The sequence below is a fragment of the Tympanuchus pallidicinctus genome, unplaced genomic scaffold (genome assembly GCF_026119805.1).
Source record: "Tympanuchus pallidicinctus isolate F22 unplaced genomic scaffold, pur_lepc_1.0 scaffold1, whole genome shotgun sequence".
NCBI classification, from domain to species: Eukaryota; Metazoa; Chordata; class Aves; order Galliformes; family Phasianidae; genus Tympanuchus; species Tympanuchus pallidicinctus.
Genome location: NW_026294618.1, coordinates 48512601 through 48535257, shown reverse-complemented (window position 1 = coordinate 48535257; position 22657 = coordinate 48512601). Strand labels below are relative to the sequence as shown.

Genomic DNA, 22657 nt, shown 5'->3' with positions numbered 1-22657 from the left:
TTTCTTTTCTTTTTTCTTTTTTCTTTTTTCTCTTCTTTTCTTCTCTTTTCTTCTCTTTTCTTCTCTTTTCTTTTCTTTTTTCTTTTTCTTTTTCTTTTTCTTTTTCTTTTTCTTTTTCTTTTTCTTTTTCTTTTTCTTTTTCTTTTTCTTTTTCTTTTTCTTTTTCTTTTTCTTTTTCTTCTTTTTTAAATCAATGCCAAGTTGCAGAGAAAGCCTAAGGAAGCATTGTAGACAGCCTTAGTTCTGAAACATTAAGATGAGTGCATAATTTAAAACTGACTGATTTCAGAGGGTGTAACAGGTACACTCACAGTTTGTTCTGGTTCTCAAACTACTGCTATAGCCCATAATTGTTTTCCCTTCAAATATGGAAATTTCTCTTCTAAAACAGGAAGGAACCCTCACTGCGAGCTCACTGTATTTAAAGCACTTTGAAATTACAGGATCTAAATATAGATTTCAGACCGTCTTTAATGTTCATCCTTCTAACTTTACTCTTTACAGACATTTCAAATTACTGGAGTAGGGTGGAGGCCTTAAGATGAATTTGTCTTTTTTTTTTTTTCAAAATAATATATTAAAAAAAAAAAACAACAAAAATTTTTAGTACTAAGCAGATTTTGTAATTTGTTTCTTGCTGCTGTTGGTAACCTTTTCTTTTGATTATCCTCAGAAATGTTTCATAATATCATTTCCACTTTAAATTCACTATCTAACATAAAAATATGCACTAGAATTACTAGAAATATTTTTTTATCATTTGCAGAGAACACAATTGCTGCTGAATAAGCACACTGGAGATAGTATATAAGGAAATTGGATGAATGGCACACAAAACTTTATCACTGTGATGGCAACTTCAAAGTATGCAAGAAATACACTCCACAGAAATATATATAGGTGGGAGAATTGGCCTGAAACATGCATACATATGTATCACCACCAAAAAATCACTCGAGAACCTTGACACTGAAGCACAAATTTATTTCACCTGTCCATGATGCCTTAAGGAACTGAGTCCGTAGCTTGGGACATACTTTACAATCAGCCTGTCTATGAGACAAGAGATTTTGTTTCAGGGTGAGCCCTACACTGAAAGTTTCTGTACTCACCTTTCCAATGGGATGATCCTCACAAAATGCTTGGAATGTTCTTCCCTTTGAACAGATGAACTAGGGCAAGCCAGCTTAAAATATGACTCATGATTATTACTTTAGAAATACTTCAAGCAGTCACTCCTTGTGTTAGTACCATCTCTCACAGATATAAATCCAGTAGTCCTGTCCTGCTAATTTCCCCTCTTTCCTCTCTTTACTAGTAGGAAGGGGAAGAAATTAGCCGAACAAATTTGAAAGTAGAGAGCTGTAACATAACTTCATGATCATTTTGATTTTTCAAAAAATAAAAAAAAGGAGTTTAACCATTTTTCTTTCAAAGTCCAAAGTGGGAAAGCCAAGCACCATATGTCTTCATTGGGACAGGGATCTAAAAGATGAAGCAGAAAACACTACATGAAATCCTAACCTCACTTTACTCTCATTGAGAGAGCGACGATTTCATTTCAGAAATTGAAACTGTCAAGCAATCTGATTACATAGGGGAATGTAAATTTGAAGCAATGATTTCATATTGTAGAACATTGTCTGCATATGAAAAAAAACTTTAAAATGTTGTGTTCGTATCTTACTATTACAGTATTTTCTAATAGTTTGCAAATAATTATATATATTCTGAGGCTCATGGCAGGATTTACATTTCAGTAGTTCATGCTGAGCATGATTTTGTTCCAGGGCTCTGACGGTCTCTGAATTTGTCCCTCATACATTTCAATTCAAAGTAAATCCAGATGGATTTTACCAAGACTGCTTCTGAAATGCACCGTGACTAGGGAAGAATGAAGAGGGAAGGAAGGAGTTTAAACTGCAATACTGAAACAAAAAATACACGGGCGTATAAAATAGTAAAAGACAATCAGAACATGTATTTATACTAAATTAAAACTTTATTGACTAATGTTCTCCAGACAACATGATCCAATGGACTATGGTTGCAAACATGCAATGAAGTTGAACACAACAGTAGTTTAACATGGAATGTCAAACAAATTAATATACTGTAGTAAATGAAACCATTTATCTGTGTTGCTGCAAAATGAAACCAAGCTATGTATTTCCTTGGTCAATCTGTGTTCAGCTAAGAGGCAATACATTTGAAGAAACTGGTAGATTTCTTTAGAATTTATTTCAAATAAATTATCTAGAATTGTATTTTATTTTTTTTTAAAATCCTTTCAACTTCACTTGCATTTCAAACAAAACCTAAGTGTAAACTCTAAAGTTGCTAGAGCCATCTAGAAAGACCTAACTGTCAAACTTGGAGTGGACATTACAGTTCAGTAAATGCAAATACTTAGTATAAGAAAAATACCAGTTACTGCAAAAGTCATGTAGGCATATTTTATTATTAATCCAGCACAAAGCATTTCTTCTAAGTTTTTCACATAAAAGACTAAAGCTTGCTTACAGTACTACAACTTCTATCATTCAAGCATCATTATTACCTATCAGGGAGATTGGCTAGATGACCGAATGGGTCTTTTCCATCCCTAACTTCTATAAAGTAAATCATTCATGCCAGCAAGAAGATGGGTCACTACATCTTGAGCTTGATCCTGTAGACTTTGCTCAGGCAAAACTCCCGCTGACTTAAAAGAGAGATTTTCCAGAGCAAGACATCCAGGATTAGGCTTTTTTTTTTATTTTTTATTTTTAAAAAAGCATCCATTTAGGATACATGGAAAATATTATATAGAATTAAAAAAATATATGACATGTGCTTCACTTGCATTGAAGGAATCATAGAATGTAAACACCATAGTGGCCCACACCTTCACAATATCCATGAGCAAGTGTCAACTGCAAGTAATCTGTGTGCATATGCTTCTCAGTGTATGCTTCCAAGTGTGTTTTGTGTACACCTTTACCTCCATATCCACACACACATGTACACCCTTAAAATACATAAAGGTGTGATAAAATTAATTGGAGTAAGTTGCTTGCCTGTCCTAATGCTTAAATCTGCAAGTGACAGCCAACAGGGTTTTGTATGATGCTAATGAGACTGCACGTGAACAGCAGGACATGAATATTGCTGTGGGCAAAAGTGTGGTTGCTGGTTCTAGGAGCGTGGAGCCATCCCACTTCCACCTATGCACATCACTAAATCTACCTGCATTAATAGCTGGAAAAGCAGGTGACCAAAGTATTTCTTGGTGGGCTTTTTCTGAAATTTGAGTTGTAGACTGTCCTCACAGAAGCCTTTCAACAACCTGGAGGACTATGCAGGAAAGTTTACCTTCAAAGTGCACTTATTAAGAATGGAATGTTCTTGACAGGGAAATGATCAGAGACAATCCTGGATTTTTTGCTTGTTGAATAGGAAAAACCTTTTCATCTTCAGACAGCACTTCACCCTGACAAATGTGAGTTCAGTTATTATTGGGTTTTAGAAGATTCTTTAGAAACAAACACAATAGTACGCACATACACATACACTCAGATATTTACAGCCTTTCTAGAAAAAACAACCCCATACCTTAGTAACGACTACTTATCTTTTTCTTTTTTTTTTTTTTTTTTTAGTATTTAAATTCTTTAAACCAGCTACATTAAATACCAATGTGTATTGTACCACCCCACACCAACCCCAAATCCTCCCCAAAAAACAGCAAGTATTTTAAAAGTTTGTTTGCCTGTTTGTTTTTACGATTGTTAAAATCTCCTGCTTGAGACTGTTAAGTACCACCTCCACTGGAACAAGATCAGCACTGACTGCATCTTCCAATGCACGTCGTTTCATAGTCGAGCAAGTACTGCAGTGAGCAGCTTAGATCTCCAGGTCGTCAGGTCGAGGCCTGCTGCTGGCTCGGCTGCTGGCTCTGCTGGGAGGCCTCTGGTCCACAATGGTGAGGGGTTGCAGCTCATGACCCGACGCCAGTTTTTTCGTGTTCTGGTGCTCATCAGGGAAGTCGAAGGGCTGGGCATGCGAGTTGGAGATGGTGCTGCCAGCCTGCCCCATCCTATTCTGCTCCGCGCTGTAGTTGGCCCAGTTTTGCTCACTGGCTTGCTTATTGTAGTTACGACAGGAGGAATTGTTCCTGTCTCCGGTAACAAGCTTGTACCCCGGGGGAGACATGGGAGACAAGGGGGCGGTTGGTGAGGAACAGCCATTGTAATACGCATATTTGGGGGAACCACAGTCCTTGGAAGGGCTCATCGTGCCACTGTGGGAGTAGGGGTCGGTTTTTCCTTTCACACGATCCTTGACACCCTTGAAGAACACGTAGAAAAGCTCAATGATGTTCAAGGCAAGAGACACCAAAGACACTACCAGCATGAATACGATGAAGATGGTTTTCTCAGTTGGACGGGACAGGAAACAGTCCACCCTGTGAGGGCATGGGTCTCGCTCACAAGTGTAGATGGCACTCAGGCTAAACCCATAAATGTACCACTGTATCAGCAGGAAAGCCACCTCGAAGACAGACTTAAAGAGGATGCTGATAATGTAAGTACGGAGCAGTCCCCCACGCATCTTTACCTTGCCATGCTCCTCAATACCATACTTGAATTTCTTAATTTCTATTTGTTTGAGGTGCATATCCACATTCACACCATCATTTTGGACCACCTTGAGCTCTTCTTCTCTTTTGTTCAGCTTCTCTTCTTTCCTCATCACGTAGAACACGTGCGCCAGGTACAAGAGGGTTGGTACAGACACAAATATGATCTGCAGAACCCAGAAACGCACATGGGAGATGGGGAAGGACTTATCATAGCAGACGTTCTCACAACCAGGCTGTTGGGTATTGCACCGAAAAGCAGACTGTTCATCTCCCCAAGCAGACTCGACTGCTGTCCCCAGTAGCAGAATTCGGAAAATAAAGAGGACAGACAGCCATACTTTTCCTCCTGCAGTAGAATAAGCTTGAACCTTGTCAAGAAGTTTTCCCAGGGCACTCCAATCACCCATCTTCGCGAGATATCAGCTAAAGAAGGAAACAAAGGAAAAAAAAAAAAAACAACTGATGGTTAAGACAGATGTTTAATACTTTTGATGAGCTGAATCACACACAGATCAGTGTTAACCATATGCTAAGAGTTAGCTTTGTTTTAGTTCATGTGCTTCACTTAGTCTGCAGGTGGAGTGGCAAGTATGGGAAACTGTAAAGATAAATATTTTATGATGTCTCCAAACACAATGAAAGAAAGAAGTTCCTAATTTCAGTCATGTTTTCAGGAAGTCCATGAAAAACCCTGGTTGCCACTGTGGTTGGGTAAAACCAGCTTCCTTGGTGGCAGCTGCAGTTCAATGACCAACATCTGCCGCAGGCTGAAAACAGCTGTGACACACCGCTGAAGCAGGATGTGGAAGAGTTTGGTAGTACTCCCTATACATACTAAGAATAAATGAAAGATTTCTCTCTTTTCAGTGTGTCTCATCCATGGTTATTTATTTAGATACTCATTCTTTAAAAGAGCAGGAAAGCAATACATAGCATAATCTGCATTAAAAAAATGTATTGAGTTAATGTTAGGGTCCGATACCTAACATTTCACCATTACAAATGTGCACAACATTTTCCATGGCAATATAAAATTGAGCTATTGCACACATAATAAATACACTGTGTGTGATACATCTGAGTGTAGCTCCTAATGATGCAATGTTCTTACTGCATATTGCTTCAGAAAATCTTGTTTTCTAAATTAAATTTATAAATAAGTATTTGCAGCACAAAGATTGATATTGGTACTCTTCACCTACATTTTTATAAAGGAACCAAAAATACTAAATGCATCAGGCACAGCTAAGCTTATGTAACCATATTGGAAGAACTGGTTTCCTGGCTATCTGTGGCTTGCTTGATTTACTGTAGTTTCAACTCCCCATTTGCATCTTTTTAGATTTAAATTCCTTCACTTCACTTTGAAAGGAAAAAAGATTTACCCAGGAAGGAAAGGCAAGTGAACACTTTCTAAGGCAACTCCTAGAGAGTGATTTGCAATCCAACTGTAAAACACAGCAAGTTTAAACTGTGTCTCTCAACTTGAGTTTAAGTTTCAGGGAAATGCACCACTTCTCAGGGATTTCCGAAAATACACGAGGTGACAAAAAAAAAAAGTGAAATATTCTACTCGATGTTCCAGACTCCTAGGAAAAACAAAGCTTAATACGTAGTTTTTATCAAGTGGAGAATGGTAACCTTTTCTGCTTAAAAACCCTACGTTTTGACTTGTTCCGCACGAGCACACACGAAATTGGGCGCCTACAAGAAAAAATAAGCACAAAGCATCCCTTTTGAAGTAGATGCTGCTGGGCAGAGATGTTTGTACCATGCATGCTGAGTAATCTCTTTCCTGTATTAATAGTTCTGATAATGTTCAAATAGTTTCCTTCCCATCACATCAAGGATATATTCCCTAGTGAAGGTTATGTATAGAAAACAAACAAACAAACAAACAAACAACAACAAAAAACACCCAATTTCTGGATAATTCATAAAATAGAAAATTTTAGTACCAAAGAGATTTTCTTTCACAGAGTGGTGACTCACTGGAAACAGAAGGTTATAAATTTGGCTTACTCAATCATAACAATATATGCTACGCCAAATAAGAAAGCACTGTCTTTTCTGCTATCAGAAAGAGTCAGAGAATAATGAGAGCCAAGTGTTTAAAGTACTTGCTCCGACTGCTCGGAGGTGCCAATTATTTTCGATCCCCTGCAAAATAACCCAGGGCCGCTTCCGCAGCCCGCCTGGTCAGCTCGCTCTGAAGTGCAGAGGAAGTTTACCTACTGCGGTGAACAGACCCTTCCTCACATAATTAGTTCTTCACATGAATGAAGTCCCATCAAAGGATCAGGCCCTCTTCAGACTTTTAAATCTGGAAGCCTTGCTGGGAGGGACGCGCAGCATGTTTCTTTCCAACACACACTTTCAGGACGCATCCATTCCCGGGTTTAGTCATTCCCAGGAAAAGATTAGTTTGTCTTTATTGGTTCAGTTTGGTAGGAAAGACGTCAGCACACCAGTATAGAGGGCTCTGGAAAGGCAGGAATGCAATATGACTGGGTCCCTCCTCATGCTGAGACTGTTAAAACAGAGAACAGTCTGTAACTATACAGCACGTGAAGTTTGTTTTACAGGCAAACTTTTCTCCACGTCCTAGCAGTGGAAGTGGACAGAAGGAGCCTTTTTCAAGTAACAGCTTCTTGATTTAATTAGCCAGCTTTTAGATGATTTGGAACTACCGCATTAACAGACTTTCCTCAGACTCAGTGTACTTTTTTACTGTCTAAATGTTATTTCAGATTGAAACTTTGATTAAGAAAACAGAGGACATGTTATTTCTAGGCAGCTATATATTGTTTGTTTTTTAATTACACACCACTCTGGTCCATTACATGATTTACTTCAGTTTTGACCTACCTAATCTCACACCTGCAATATTTTGAGAATTTACTACCTATTTTTTAATTTACTTCAGCATGCAAAATTGCTAAGTTTCATTTATATCCTCTGGCAATATAAACTCCAGGAGGAAACATTCCATGCTTGAATTACTCATACATAGTTTTGAAAAGAAACTTTTTTTAAAGAGATCAGTTACACGCTAGCCTTTGCCAGTGATAAAAACCCCACGTCAATTCAAAACATTGTGCTGTTAATCAGATAATCTTGTGGTGGCACAAATATATTATTCCTTCACTTAAGTGGATTCTGTTGCTTTATGAAACACACTACTTCGTTTTCTTTCAGGGAAAACTCATTCACAGGACATAACACCTTCACTTTCCGGACACTGAAAGACCATTTTTATTAACTGATTCCAATGTATGTTTGCTAGGTTTAAGAAGAGCTTTTGCATTAAGCAAGTATTTAAATGTTTTAACTAGTAAATAGTTTGAAACTGATGGAAGATTACACTCAAAAACTATTTATTCAGCATCTAGACTTCTTTTAACAATCAAACTTCTTTCAACAGTTCCACTGAATAGCACAGCTTGATCTGAGGGACTGGTGCAATTTCAGTAGTTCAGGAACTTTAGGATATAGCTGATGATGCATACACGCATTTCATGAGTTCTGATTATTACTTCAAAGAGGTTTTTTGGGGGGTGATAGACTAATGCAGGCCTATTAAACTTTTTAAAAGATGGATTTCTTCCAGATTCTACTGTGTGTGGGTAAAGATAGGAAAAAACAACACAGAGCAGCAGGAGATATTACAGCATTCATCTACATGGGTTTTGGATGATCACATATAGAAGAAATTTGACTTGTAAGCCACAATTAAGAAATCTGAGAACTATTTTTTATGGACAGCATTCACCATGCCATCTGGTTCATATTTTCCATGAAGAATAACGCAAACTCGGTGTTGTGGTAACATGTCCAGGTCTGACTACAGGGTTAGAAGGTCACATGCTAGTGGATGGAAGAACAGAAAGGGTAAGAGCGGGATCTAAAATGGGATTTTGAAGCTGAAGCAGTTGGAAAACAGGCAAAATCTTTGCTTTTCCTACAGAAATCCTTGCACACATAAAAAATAAGTGGTCTACAAAAGAGAAGATTCTGGACCTTGAACATCAATCAATCCGAGTATCTCCCAAAAGCAACTAGCACTGTCAAGAAAAGAACTGAGGCGTACAACTGAAAGCATTTAGATGGGTTGGAATAGGAAAGATTGGTTTTCTGAAATCCCACAGAAATGAGCAAATGTCAGAGATTCTCCTGGAAAGCTGTAGTTCATTTGCAGGTCTAAAGATGAGCTTCAGTTCATTTCATCTGCCAAAGATAAGATGCTAAATGGTTGCAGTAGCTAGAATTTAAAAGGTCAGAAATGTTTGCTTTCTCAATGCTCACAGCGCTGGTGGTCACTTGTGGATCTTCTCCACAGGATTTTCTCTCCCATGTTGTACTCTCTACACCCAATTTACTTCTTAAGCATAGCTGCAAAGGGGCCCAAAGCAACCAGAAGTGCTTTCTTCGGCACTCTCTAGTTGTACAACTAAAGTCTCCCCTCTGTATTATTGCCTATACTCACCCCTTTTTTGACTCGCTTGGGAACTAGGAGAAGAAACACTGAATTCCTTGAGGGGCCCTCAGGCCCTCTGAAGATCATGCTTTCAGGTCTTGAAATCTGGAATCCTAGTAAGTGCATATGGCATAAACAAGAGGCCAGGTGCCTCCATGTGAGATAAGCTCAGTGGGTAGCATCGAGGGGAGGAAACCAGAAACTAGGGAAAGAGAGCAATATCTGATGAAACAGATGTTGCTCAATGTCATCTAACCTTCCCGTGTGCCCACAGGAATCCTTGGCCTAATCCAGAGTTCATTTCTGAGACAACTAAAATTAATCTCGTAGACTTGCAGTATGTGAAAACTGAGATAACTTCACAGCGCTGGATCTGTTTGCACTCCTGAGTGTGGAAGCACTCAGACTTACGCCAAATCCCTGGCGTCCCCTTCTTCTTCCTCCCAAACTCCGCCTGCTGCTGCCCGTCTCCCATTTGTACGCTTGTAAGGTATCATGGGTCAGTGCCAGTGTTTGCCTTTGAAGTTTTTGAAGGAAGCACTTCAGTAAACATCTCAAAGACCAGAGGCTTAAATTCAGCAGTGCAGTGTGCTGTCCAGATGTGAAGCAGCCAGGAAGAAAAGCTGCACTGAGTCCTGCAGCTCACTCCCTGTACGGGCACACACACGCAGGCACACGCAGGACTCAGGCCCAGGTGCTCATGGCTCACTTTCATCCCCATTGCCGTGGGCTCTCACACTTTCAAGATCTGAAAGAATTCCTCAGATGAAATATGCTCCTACACAAGGCTCGCTGGTTATCGCAAGGCAAAATGCGAGGACAAACATCAGCACACAATATTCCTATTTAAGAGAGCTTGCTACTCGATAAGATAGGTCCCGCGCCCTGTTCTCCAGCTGCAGGTCCCCCTCCCCGCCTTCTTGTGCGCTTCTCTCCCTGCTGGCACGGGGCAGAGACCTACAGAGTGGAACCATGCCAACTCTTTGAACAGCTTTTGAGCTCTCTGAGAGATGCTGCTCAATCATTCCTTTTCGCCACGTTTTGAAAGTATTTAAGCCTTCAAGGTAGTATAAAAGGAATGTGTCACATCGGGATTATGACACTGACTGTGGATATTCTTTCACAAAGCTCCTAAACAGCTTTCATTTATAACCACCCAGGACTCAGAAACCTCGCCGGAGTGGTAAGACGTATCATGATATCTAACATTCCTTCCCTAAAATCCCTTTACCGAGGTTGCTAAAACAGAGTAACTATATACAAACTAGGTTACAAACCCGTAACCCACGTCTGGATTTTATCGCATCTATTATCAGAGAAAGGGGGAAAAATCGCCAGGAAGCCCACGTGGAAGTCACCACGTTCTTAGCAGCAGCATTTAACAAAGCACCTAATGAAGAGCAGCGAGCAGGCATCGGTGGGATCGCCACAGGAAAGCGGAATGCGTGGGGCAGGAGCGGGGCGCGCTGCGCTGAGCTGCGGAGAGGAGCGGAGCGCACCTACGTTCCTTCTTTCTGGGTCAGTAGGAGGGGGGGGCACAGACTTCACCAAAAGGAGCAACAAGTCCGCGGCTCCGCAGCTGCAACCTCACCGCAGCGCCTCTCCCCGTGGAGCGAGGTCGGAAGTTGAGGGAAGTGTCGTATTTTTAGAAATGTGTAAAAATATGACAAAGGAAAGGAAAGCACGGCGTAATCCCTGCGAGTTTAAATCGAGTACTTCGGGACAACTTTTTATTATTACATATATATTTTTAAACAAGTTCGACCATTTAACGCAAAATCCTTAGAGTGAAAAAAAAAGTTTTTAGGAAAAAAAAAAGAGAAAAAAGTGTACACCAAAAGACGAGAAAGGAAAACTTCCAACTTACCGCTGCTGATGAGCAGTGCGAGTGGCTCGGGGTGCTTCTCTGGAGGGTTAAGGGAAAACGGAAGAGCACGCTCAGGCGCTCGGACCTGTCTATTTAAACTTTAAAAGTCTACTCCTGCTTTGTATTTTTCATCCTTCCTTCCCCACCAGCGAAAGAAAAGTGCTGATACCTCGTAAAAGTTTTTTTCTAACTTGGAACACGGGCAGAGCTTTTAACAAGTTTTCTGACTGTGAAAGAGGAGGGGAAAAGGAGGGGTGGCAGCCCAGGAGGAGGGGCCCCGCGAATGGAGCTCAGGAAGGTGGGGGGAGGAGGGCGAGAACTGAAGGCGCAGCAAAAACGAGCCGGGGCAGAGGGGAGCGCCCCGAGGTCGCCGCTGCTGATGCAACAGAGCGAGGGCGGGCGGGCTGCGGCGGGCGGCTCGCTGGGACCTGCCCGGCCGGGCGGCACCGCGGGGAGGGGGCGGCGATGCGTGGGGGCACCGGGGGCTGCGGCGTGCCGCGCTGGGCTGCACCTCGCCTTTCCCACCCCTCCGCCCAGTCGGGAGGAAGCCCTCGCAAAGTGCCCCCTGATCCTTGGTGTTCGTACGGCTTTGTTTACTCGGGTCCGCTTCCTTTACGTGCTCGCGTGGAAGTTCACACGAGGAGCGGTGTGTTTGCTCCTGCACGATAGATCCAATGCGAGTTTTTTAATTATTGGTGCGTGTGTGCATGTTGGTGTGTACGTGCATCCCATGGGAGACATGGAGAAACGATCTTACATTCCAGGAAACTCTTTCCAGGAAATTTCAGAAAATAAAGTACGGCACAGAAACTCACTCTTCAGTAGTTGAGAAGAAAGGTTCCTGGTAATTGTTCATTTCATTTTTTACAGAACATGAACGTGCTCCAAGCTAATCTATTCAGAATGAAGATACTTGGCTTTGCTCCTGATCAGCTTGTGATTAAATACTCCCTGCAGAATGCCTCTTCTGTAGAAGAGAGACTAATTCATTTCTCTGTGAGTGTTAAGCTGCTCACATATGGAGTCCAAACTGTGTCAGGAATTGGTCGTGTACCCTTTGTGTAGTGGGGTGTCAGCTCCTCTGGCAGACTGCAGAAAAGCTGCTCTAGAAGTGGCTAGTGGTTGGTAGTTCGCAATGAAGGTTCATTTTTTGGGTTGTACCAGACTAGTTTGGAGGTTTTAATTCCCAATTTCTCATGGACTAATCCTGGGCTTTTTCATGCTAAATACTATAGATGAGCGTTGTTTTTTTTTTTGTTTTTGTTTTTGTTTTTTTTTTTTTCTCTTTAAAGGATGTAAGAAAAGGGAGAAGTCCAGAAGTGGCCACTGAGAGGATCACAACTAAAGCTCCTTCTTACAATCTGTTATTGGAGTAATCAGCACTGTACTCTATAACACGACATAGATATCCCATCTCAATTTTCGAAGCCTGTACCTAATTCTTCTTCACAGAGAACTCGCTAGATGAAAGAACCAAGACAAGGCCTTTGTAGATAAGCTCAGCAGGGAACTCTGAAGCTGCGAAAGAGACACACGATCCAAATTCTTGCTCTGGTGCATTTGCAGCAGACCACACTGCCTCCTGTTTGAGAAGAAGAGACGATGCACTGCAGGTTTCCACCTTCCTATTACCTTCAACTACAGAGACGTTGGTTCCCATTGCTTAGACACTGCCTGTTATTTCTGACAGCATTTTTAAGTTTTTGCATTTGTTGAAGTCACATGGCAGAATAAAACCTTTTCTTTATCTTCTCTGATTGTTGTTTTAAGGTCATTTTTTTTTCTTTACGTTTTGAGAATAAGGAAAGTGGCAAGGAAGAAATGGAGCTCTGTGCTTAACAGGTGCTGGTTACTTCTTCAGAATTAAAAAATGATAAAATACGTAACAGCCATAGACCCTCACTGCCTTCTTGAATGTGGTATGGTAGAGAGCAAGGCACACACATTGCTGCTGCTGCTGCCGCCCTGTGAAGTTCTGGTTATTCTGGCACAAAGCACGAAACACCAACAACGTGGCAGCATGCTGAGACAGGGAGATTTGGTACTGTTTGTGTTGGTGCTGAAAACCTCCCCCCTAGGAAAGCAGCAGTTTTCCAGGTGAAACAAAAACAAAAAGCACAAAACCCAGCAGAACAAAACACTCTCCCTGCCTTAGATTATAACACGGTACCATAGAGTGCTATCATTCCCTCCCAAAGATCAGAGGGCCTAGCGTGCCTAGTCTTGCATTTTTCTCTGCACCTTCCTGCATAGGCTCTGCAATTATTGAAGCATTCTGTTTTTAAAGAAGCACCTGGAAGTATTTCTCCTCTTAAATAAACAAAAAGTGTTTGTGAGAAGCCCAGCGCTCATCGAGTCCACTTTACACGAGTAAAACACATATGTCAGGGATGAATAATTTTGCAGCAGTAATGAACATAAGACTTGGCTCTGATACAGCATTATCCACATGAAAAGGGAAAGTATTTCAAGCCTTCACTGTGATACAGTGAAGACTCAAGAATTACGAGTCCTGACAAAAACGCCTTGAAGAGGTCTTTTGTAGATGGGAAGTATGTGTCCATGATCACATAGCCTATTACCAGAGCACACTCAGCTTCAGACACTGCAGGGATCTACAATTACACAAGGTGACCAAAGAGTCTCACACTTATTTGCACCGCAAATGGGGAGAAGCTTTTCAGACTGAACAAATGTCTTCACACGTTCACACAGCCCCTCCTCAGCTGGCTGTGTTCAGCAGGGAAGCAGGGGAGCAATGTTCTTAATTATAGACTGAGAGATGTGTAAAAAGATCACACTTCAATTTTAAGCTTTATATTGCAGAGTACAGGCTCTTGACACCACAGAAATGAAGGTTTGGGGGCCCAGAGCTCTCTGAGGCTAATCATGCCTTCCACTGACATTCTGCCTTTTGGAGCAAATGATACTGTCTTGTGAAGCAACATTTCAGCATGGCAGGGCCAGGACTGCAGAACCTGTTTGTGTTTGTTAGGCAGCCTGCGGCACAGCCAGTGAGGGCATGCGTACACTGCAACCGAGATGCAGTTCCAGAGCCCAGGCTCTGTCCATTCCCTCTGCCCGGGGCTTTCACACACCAACATGAGTCCTTGGTGCAATAAATGAAAGATAATACTGCTGCTACTTTTTTTACAGACTTCTTATCAAAAGAGATTTCCAGTGGGTTATGTAGTTTTTCAGCCCTTGACATAGATTTTTGGTTAATTCACAGCCATGTCCATTGTTTTCTTTCTATTTGTTACCTGAATATAAATACAGAATTCTATACAAAAACTTTTTTCCTTGTCTCTTGCCCAAATATTTTCTCCGAAATATTGTAGTAACCTGAATCACCCAGAAAATCCCTGTGAATATTTCATTTGGAAGACTCTCCAGTCTTTTGACCATTACAGAATTTCCTGTTGATACCAGTGGGGTTCACGGTCTACTCCCAGTTAGGGATGTCTGTGATTTATGGAGTTCTTAAAACAAAGAGCACGCCTTCACTTGTTTGCAATTTGCTTGCAAAATTCACTTCCCAGCACTCCCATGCACAGTACTGTCCTCATCCTGTGCAATTTGGAAGACGAGTCCATGAACTGTATGGTGAACTGAAATGAATATACATATGTAATACAGATTTTCTTGGGAGCCTTTCAAAGCAGCTGTGCAGTCACCCACGTCCCAAGATGGCATGTAAGCCTCAGCACATTTTCATCGATATCCCTTCTTACACGTTTGGCTTTCAGAACAGGCTTGTGAATAATGCGTGGCCCTGTTTCCTGTCCTGTTGAGGTAAAGCTTCTCAGAATATCCAAGGAACAATAATGTGGTATTTCTTGATTACCTAAGCACATATATGTGCAGACTAATGATGTTTTTTAAAGCAGCCAGTGGTTTTTCGCTTGCTTAAGGAACTTACATCACATAGAAATGTAATATTGTTTGGAAGCTGCTGGCCACAGTGCTTGCCTCTTCTGTCAGCTGGAGAGGCTGAGATGGAGCCCATGGGAAGCTCCTGTGCCTGGCACTGCTGGCTCTGCAAAACAGATCCGTCCTCTCACGGCTTCTTCAAAGCAAAGGCAGTTCCTACTCATTAAGGCAGTAGCTACTTGCACTTTGTGGCACAGCACACACCATGTAAGAGAATATTTTCTGACAATAACGATATTAATAATAAAAAGGAGGATAATCACGAGATCCTTCCTCTCTTAGTGAGCACGCTTGCTAATCCTTGTTGAGACTGGTCTCTCTCAGATTCCATTGGCTGGGGGACTATTTCACTAGGGAAAAAGAGGCTGAGTCAGCACAAGATAAATCCTGCTTTTACTGATCTCCTTGCCAAATAAAAAAAAAAGAAGAAGAAAAAATCTCCCAAAAGCTGTTATTTTAAAAGGGATCCTGTTAGAAACATATCAAGACTGAAGCACCTCAGATGAAGTTGTGGAGAAGTCACAGATGCCATCAGACCTGAGTCCAATTCACAGTATTAAGCACATCGTCACTAGTCTCAAAATATTTTGCTCTGTTATGCAGACATTTGTCTAGAATCTCAGAGTGCTTTATAAATATTAACACAGAACAAGTTAAGCTAACCACTTTTTACAGATACAAGAATTTGTCAAGGAGAATATTAGGAGCTCTTCTTAGTCATAGGCAGCTCATGACACAACCAGGATTTGGAGTTGTACTTTAGTGCCTGTTTACATCTTTTAAGCACAAAATTGCTTTGCCCTGTTCATTAGTTTCTTTTTGTAGTATCAGCTAGCACTTAAAACAGCTGAGTGGATTTTCTTTTTAAAATGTATGAGGATCACAGAGGAGGAAGATAGAGTACTTAAATTTTGGGTTGTCTCCTTTTTGTGCTTTGTGATGCCACAGCTTCTATATGAAACTCACTTGTTCATGTTTCCCTGTTACATTTAGAAACATGTATTCATTCCTGGCTGGCTGTTGACTGATGGATAGAAAGGGAGAAGGGTAATATGTGGAGGCTTGGTAGCTCTTCAGCTCAGCCAAGAAACTTCTAACGCTCCTTACAGGCAGCTTAAAGACAGAAAAGTTGGTCTTAAAGGATTTATTCCAACATTGCAACTGATCATTATCTCCTCAGAACAAGCTGCCCTCTAAAAAGGCAGTGGAAAACCATACAGGCAAAAAAAAAAAAAAAAAAAAAAAAAAAAAGTATGAGCTCTGAGATCCTTATGAATTTGGCTCCACCTTCTGTACACAATGAAAATAAACGTGAGTTATATTTACCTTCAATGTCAGTTAAGCTTTTTGTTTATTTCATTTTACATTTCAATTTCATAAATCCTACATTGGGATGGTCTTATGGTATTTTGTGATCTGTTATTTCCCTGTATTGGTGCTTAACCAATAAGACATTTGGTTCCAAAGGATGGAACAAATCCATTCTTTTTAAAAGAAATATGGCTATTTCCAGTTTTCATAACAGTGGGTAATATAGGGTGAAAGTAACGCAGTCTTTAAAAAAAACAGCCCTTAAATTTTAGTGGGGGTCTTGGAATGACTAAAAATGTTATTACTGAAATAAAACAAGATTTCAGAATATGTATGTATGAACATTTACTGATGAAAAATACTTTATTACTGAACAGAAAATTGGTCATACAGTAAGCATTGTACTATTGATGTTTAGAAAAAGTGAACGGTTTTGACATAAAATGTAATACTTCTTATCCAGGCTTTACAAACAGCAACTGACTTGCTGTGGTAGTCTTTGAAATCTTGGAGAGACTGATGTGTTTTCTACATGTAGGTGAAGTGAGGGGCAGAAAGTTTGTTTGTTTTGGCTGTGTTGGGAAAAGCAACAGTGAAAAAATAAAAAAAAAAATCTCAGTTTTTCTATCTATATTCAGAATATCCAGCGAATATTGAAGTCTAACCCAAAGTAAGACCAGAAGACCAAAATGAACATTTTATTTATGGTACTCTACAAATCATTTAATATTTGGAATAGAGTCCTTTTTTTTTTTTTTTTTTCCTACTGCTTTCTTCATAAAACAAAACAAAAAAGAAAACAAAACCAGAGAACTGTTTGTAGTTATTATTTATTTATTCATTGCAGTTTATTACATACATTTGAATTTCATTTTATTTTTCTGTTCATCACAAGATTATAAAATGCTTGTGATGCAGTTTTTTTTCTGTAGATAAAATATTTTCAGAGTATCCAGTTCATGCGCATTTAGCTGAGTAAACATATTCACTTACCTGCAGACATTTCATGTTGGATATTTTAAAGTCTTCTCCCCATATGACTGCCATGGAAACAGAGGGCTGGCTATTTTCTTACTAAGTTGTTTTGGGGGATGCAGACTAGAAATTTATGATCTTGTGAGAGAATGGGCCTGAAATACATTATTTAACCAGATTTCCGACAGAGGCAGGGTGCCTAGGATGTTCCCGACTGGACAGGGGCACACCTGGTGAGTTTCTTGATGGCATCGCAGGGCTGTCTGAGAGTATCAACATTTCAAGGCTTCCTTCTTATTTTCCAGTCTGTCCCCATTTTTTGTACCATTGCATATATGCCAGCCGAATAATTTGAGGAACATAATTGCTCCTTTTGTTTGCATGTCTGCAGGATTAGCAGCATTGTAGACATGAAAGGGTCTGCAAAGAGCTGAACATCAAGAAACTTTACGTGAAATCAAATAAGTGTTATTAATAGGGATGACAGCTGGTAAAAATACAAACTGATTAAAAAATGCTACTGATTAAGGGGCTCCCAGAAGAACAGCTATGGGAAAACAACTGGAAAATTCATGTACTGAAATCAGCGGTTTCTGTTTTTAGTAAGATTTTCCCAGAAAAGAATCTCCCAGTATAATCCGTGAGACCTTTTCCCAGATGGTAGAGAACACCAACTTCAGTAGCCTGCTCTGAATTTAAATGCATGTATTTGTTTAATTTCTCAGAAATTTTAAAACTGAACAACAACAACAAAAAAAGTATGTATCAGCAATTCAGTGGCATGTATGAACTGGGCATAAAGAATGCAAAAATTCCTGACTTGACAGTTCAGGATAGGAAGTGCTTGTTAGCTATTGCTAACACTGTTGAACAAGCATGAATGATGCATAAGGGAAAAGCATCACATAAGAAAAAACAGTATCTTTCAGTTATTAAACTGTAACACAAAAAACATTATGTCAAAAGCATTCTAAAACTGCACAACCTAAAACCAGCAGAATAAACTGAGGAAAAAGTAGTTGCAGTGTACTGAGCATTAAAAGAAGGATTAACTTCTACATGTAAACTTTGAATAATAAAGCCCAGCAACTTTACAGCTGTCTGAGGTGGCATTCAAAAGAAAAATCCTTTCAGTTACCTGCTCTCAACACTAACAGTGGTATATTATCCATAAGCATAGTTCCTTGAAATGTGATTACAGTGGAAAAACAAAATGGGTACCAATAATCTCACTCTGTTCCATATTTACAAAATATTTTCAGAGGATAGGAATGTAGTAATTAATTTATCATGGACAACAAAGATTCTATCTTGCAAATTAATGTCTGAAAGCTAAGCAGAAATTTGTAGGCAAAGCTAGTCAGATGTTAACTCCTATGTTCACACAAGTGATGCTGTTAACACAAGTGTCCTTATATAAGTGAGTGCTTCCTAGATTGATTTATGTGTTATGAACATAGCTCCTACTTTACACACATGGAATAGAGGTGCACATCTCCTTCTATGATTTCTTTCCTTCTATGGTTACTTTGTCATTTGACTAGCTTTATCATTTGCTGAACCTCTGCAAAGTCCAGGCAGTGCTTGCAGTGCTTGGCTTAGCGTGGTGCTGACATCTGCACTGTGCTGTGCTACCCAAAGCCCACTTCTCACCCTAGCTCTGTCAAAAACTAGAGGTTCCCCTACCACCCTCACATTCTGCCATATTTTTGGAACAAGTCCTTGCCGGGCTTCCCACAGTTCTTCCCAGCTGAGGCCAGTCTTGCCCCAGCAGAGATCAATTTGCTTGCAAACCCTGCTGAGGCTGTAAACTTCAAAATTATAGTTTTCCAAGCTGAAGGAAAAAATGCACATCTTCTGTTTCTGTAGAGAAAGCTGCATTATTTTGGAAAAAAATAAAAAATAAAAATAAATTTAAAAGTTCATCAATCAAAGAAATAATTCAGACAGAAAAAAAGTGAGAATATTTACAGAATGCTCGTAGAGTTCTGTTTGGACCAGAACTTGAGCGCTACACTCTGTTGTTAAAGCTGCCAGTTTTATTCTGGTTTTCTTTGACCATGCCCAGAAACGCCAGGAGTAGAATTAAATCTCTCCCAGGGGAACTCTCCTTCATGCATAGAATGACAAGCCAAAGAAACTCTGTCTAATGACTGAGAGATGGCATTGTATTAGTGCTGCTAGCAATTTAATACCACATACAGAAGCAATCTCCATGGGAAAAAACATCGTCTGACTTCTCTTCACCCAGCTAAGCACTCAAACCACTATCAGAAAGTGAGGTTTTCACCTTGCAAGTATCTTCTTTCCCCACTGTTTTCAATAAGCCTCAATTTCACTTCAGAGTCTCACATTTTCAGGCAGAAAAGATTATACATAGTATATATAATATTTGAAACATATATGTAAATATCTTTGGTATGTGTATATATATGAATTTATTTTGTGGTCAAATGTGAAATTTGGGTAACCAGTGTAATATCTTTAACTATTTTTAAAGGTTTCACTAACTGAAAATTACAAGGCAGAAATCCAAAGACTTTCACAACTGATTTCACAATGTTTTTTTGCTTTTGGAACTTCAGGATCCATAACACCGACAACTTACTTTTCTTAACATCTTTATCAAAAATACCCTTAAAAATGGGGTAAGTATTAATAGCATGGTGTTAAAGAAAACATATTTATTTCTGACAAGTTCCAATGGGCAAACTACTGATACAAACTATATGAGAACTGAGAACTCTTTTGCTGCCCATTGCGCGCAACTGCATGGGAATTGTGAGATTACTGCATTTCAGAGAAACTGCTTTAGTCCCTGTTTATAGACCTCTGGGTAATTTTTTTTTTCTGAAACCAGAAAAGTAGTTGAAGTATGAAGCCAGCTAAGCTGGTTCATGTAGAAGAAACTGCTAGAAATGCTTACTAATAAAGGAAGATCATGATTTGCCAAATGAGCCAGCAAATGAGGGATAATCCTCAATATAAGAATGCAACACAGAATAAAAACTGCAAGGAAAATTCTAAAACTGAAGTAAAATCTCTTTGGATCATTTCCTGAAGCTTCTACATAAGGCACAGATGATTTTATGCATTCATTTAGAGTCAGGTGATAGTGATGCACCTGCGTGAATTTTTTCTTTCTGTGATTTTTTTTCTTTACTTATTCAACTATTGTTCCCTGCTCTCCATTACCATTTGATTTCAGTAGGAATCCTACATCAAGAACAAATAGGGTCTCTACTATCCTTTTAAATGGAAATGTAAAAGTCTCAGCATGAAACTGTAAAAGTTCTTGCAATCTGATTGACCTGCAGACTACATCTGAAAAGTGCTGGCGTAAGTGTTACAAGGCCTCCATAAAAAGGTCTCATTTCTACCTCTGGTCTTTGCTGTAACAACTCACTGTGAGTTCAAAAAAAATTAATTTTGCCCCAATGGTGGATATCGCTACATTTAACAAAGGACAGGTGATTGATAATTAAGCACATATTGCAAATAGTTACTTTGAATATTCTTGCAATCTCATAAAATCTAGGGAAATGCATTTAAGATGATATGCACTTAAAAATGAGGGAAACATCTTTTGTCCCTGCAGAGTTGTCCTCAGGAAGGTTTATTCTCATATACTTAAGATTTAAACAGTTTTCAACTTTGAGCTGAAAAAGGCAATGAAAAAATGAACAACAAATATAGCCTATCTTGTTCTTGAAGATACCAATTGTATGCAGGAAAGCAATGAGCCTTGTGGATCAGATTTGTAAAAGGATCTTAGCACTGCACTGAGAATCAGTATGGTCACAAAAATAAAAAACACCCATCCTCTCCTTCCCCCCTCTGCCTCCCAAAACTATTCAAATTCCTTTTTTATCTTAGAAGGACACTTTCCTTACACAAACAAAGACATCAAGCAACTTCATGCTCTCAGACCAGCATGCTTGTACGCATTCACGGCAGGAAGCAATTAAGGAACTTCTCAGAAAATTAGGTTCCTCCAGATATAGCAACTGCTGACTCCTGGGCTATTGCAGTGGTATAGAAAAGCCTAAAACATAATTCAGCACCAAAAACTTGTGTGTCTTCAAGCCAAATTTTTATCTTAATTCTGTATGTTATGCTGAAATGTAATGTTTCATTACATGAAACCACTGTTAATTAGTGGTTTTACTACATGCTTGCATTTCTGTGCAGCTCCACAAAACAAGTTTTCAGATTGATATTAGACACAATTTTTAATTTATGCCAAGAAGAATAACTGCTACTGGGCAAAATGCCTGGTGGATTAACATCCCAGTCCTAAGCAGGGCTTAAGTTTTGGTGGCTTGAAAGAGTATTATCTGCAGTCGCAGCAAATTAACCTGTCTAACATCGAAGGGCAGAACATATGAGCCTCCATATTGTCCTTAGATTCAGACCACATCTAAACGTAACAGAAATACTCAGGAAAAAAAAAAAAAAAAAAAAAAAAGAGAAAAGAGAAAAAAAAAAAAAAAAAAGCACACTATAAGTCACTAATCGAATGTTAAAAAATAATCTTTTTCATTTCAAGAAGTTTTAACGCATGGCTGTATCATATAAAATCATTCAAGAATGACAGACAATGTTTAATTTTACTCAACAGTAAGGCTTAGCAAGTAAGAGGAAGTTTGGACAAGGAGGGCGGTGGAGGCTGACTCTTCCCCCGCATCCCGCTAGAGGGAGGTGTGAGATAAAGGAGCACCTCGCTCACCCACGGGTGCCTAGAGAGCCTCTGCTCACAACGGGCACTGCTACGTGAAGACCGGGATCCGATTTACTGGGGGTGAAGGCAAACTGTGAGTCGAAGAACGGTTTTAGCAGCACCTGTAAGAATGCATCCATTGTGGCTGGGATAGTGAATCTTCTTTATATTAAGCCACGTCCTACTGAAAGGCCTTCACAGCCTGTTTCACTGCTCCCTTGTACCTCTGTCAGCCCATATGGATGCTTATGCATACACATAAAAACAAAAACTGTATATATTACATTATTACACCTTTAAAACAATATGTTGTTAAATAAATCTATGCCAGTAATAAAAAGGTTGATGAAAGCAAGAATTAACTGTAAAAGTTACAAAGATGTCACTTGGACATCAGAAGTTCGGCTTCATTCTGGCTAATCTTGTCTCATTTCAGGAATGAATAGTTGAAAATTTGAACCCTAGCAAACTGGAAGGGTTTTCACCTGAAACAGTAATGATTCTTGAAATACATTTCCAGGTTTTTAACATAATGGCCTGTCATACATGCTTGCCATAACATTTTCAGTCTTTGAAAAAATGACCAATCAAGCTTAGGTTTGGTTTTATTTTTCCGGTGACTATTCTTAAAGATAAATTACAGGTATGTTCACTTTGCTGTCTGTCAGCTTGGAACATATGCAAAATAAACGAGCTTTCATCAAGAGCAAGTACATCTTAGAAGCTCAGATTTTATTTTTTCCTCTTTTA

The 22657-nt window shown here is 39.6% G+C and overlaps 1 protein-coding gene across 1 annotated transcript; it reads right to left on the bottom strand.

The window, feature by feature from the left end:
- Positions 1–1983: 1983 nt before the first annotated feature.
- Positions 1984–11275, bottom strand: GJA1 (gap junction protein alpha 1). The gene is made up of 2 exons (XM_052684400.1): positions 10969–11275; positions 1984–5047 (listed from the first exon to the last, which is right to left on the bottom strand). The coding sequence occupies exon 2, from the start codon at positions 5029–5031 to the stop codon at positions 3886–3888; it is 1146 nt and encodes a 381-aa protein (XP_052540360.1). The 5' UTR covers positions 5032–5047; positions 10969–11275; the 3' UTR covers positions 1984–3885.
- Positions 11276–22657: the final 11382 nt, after the last annotated feature.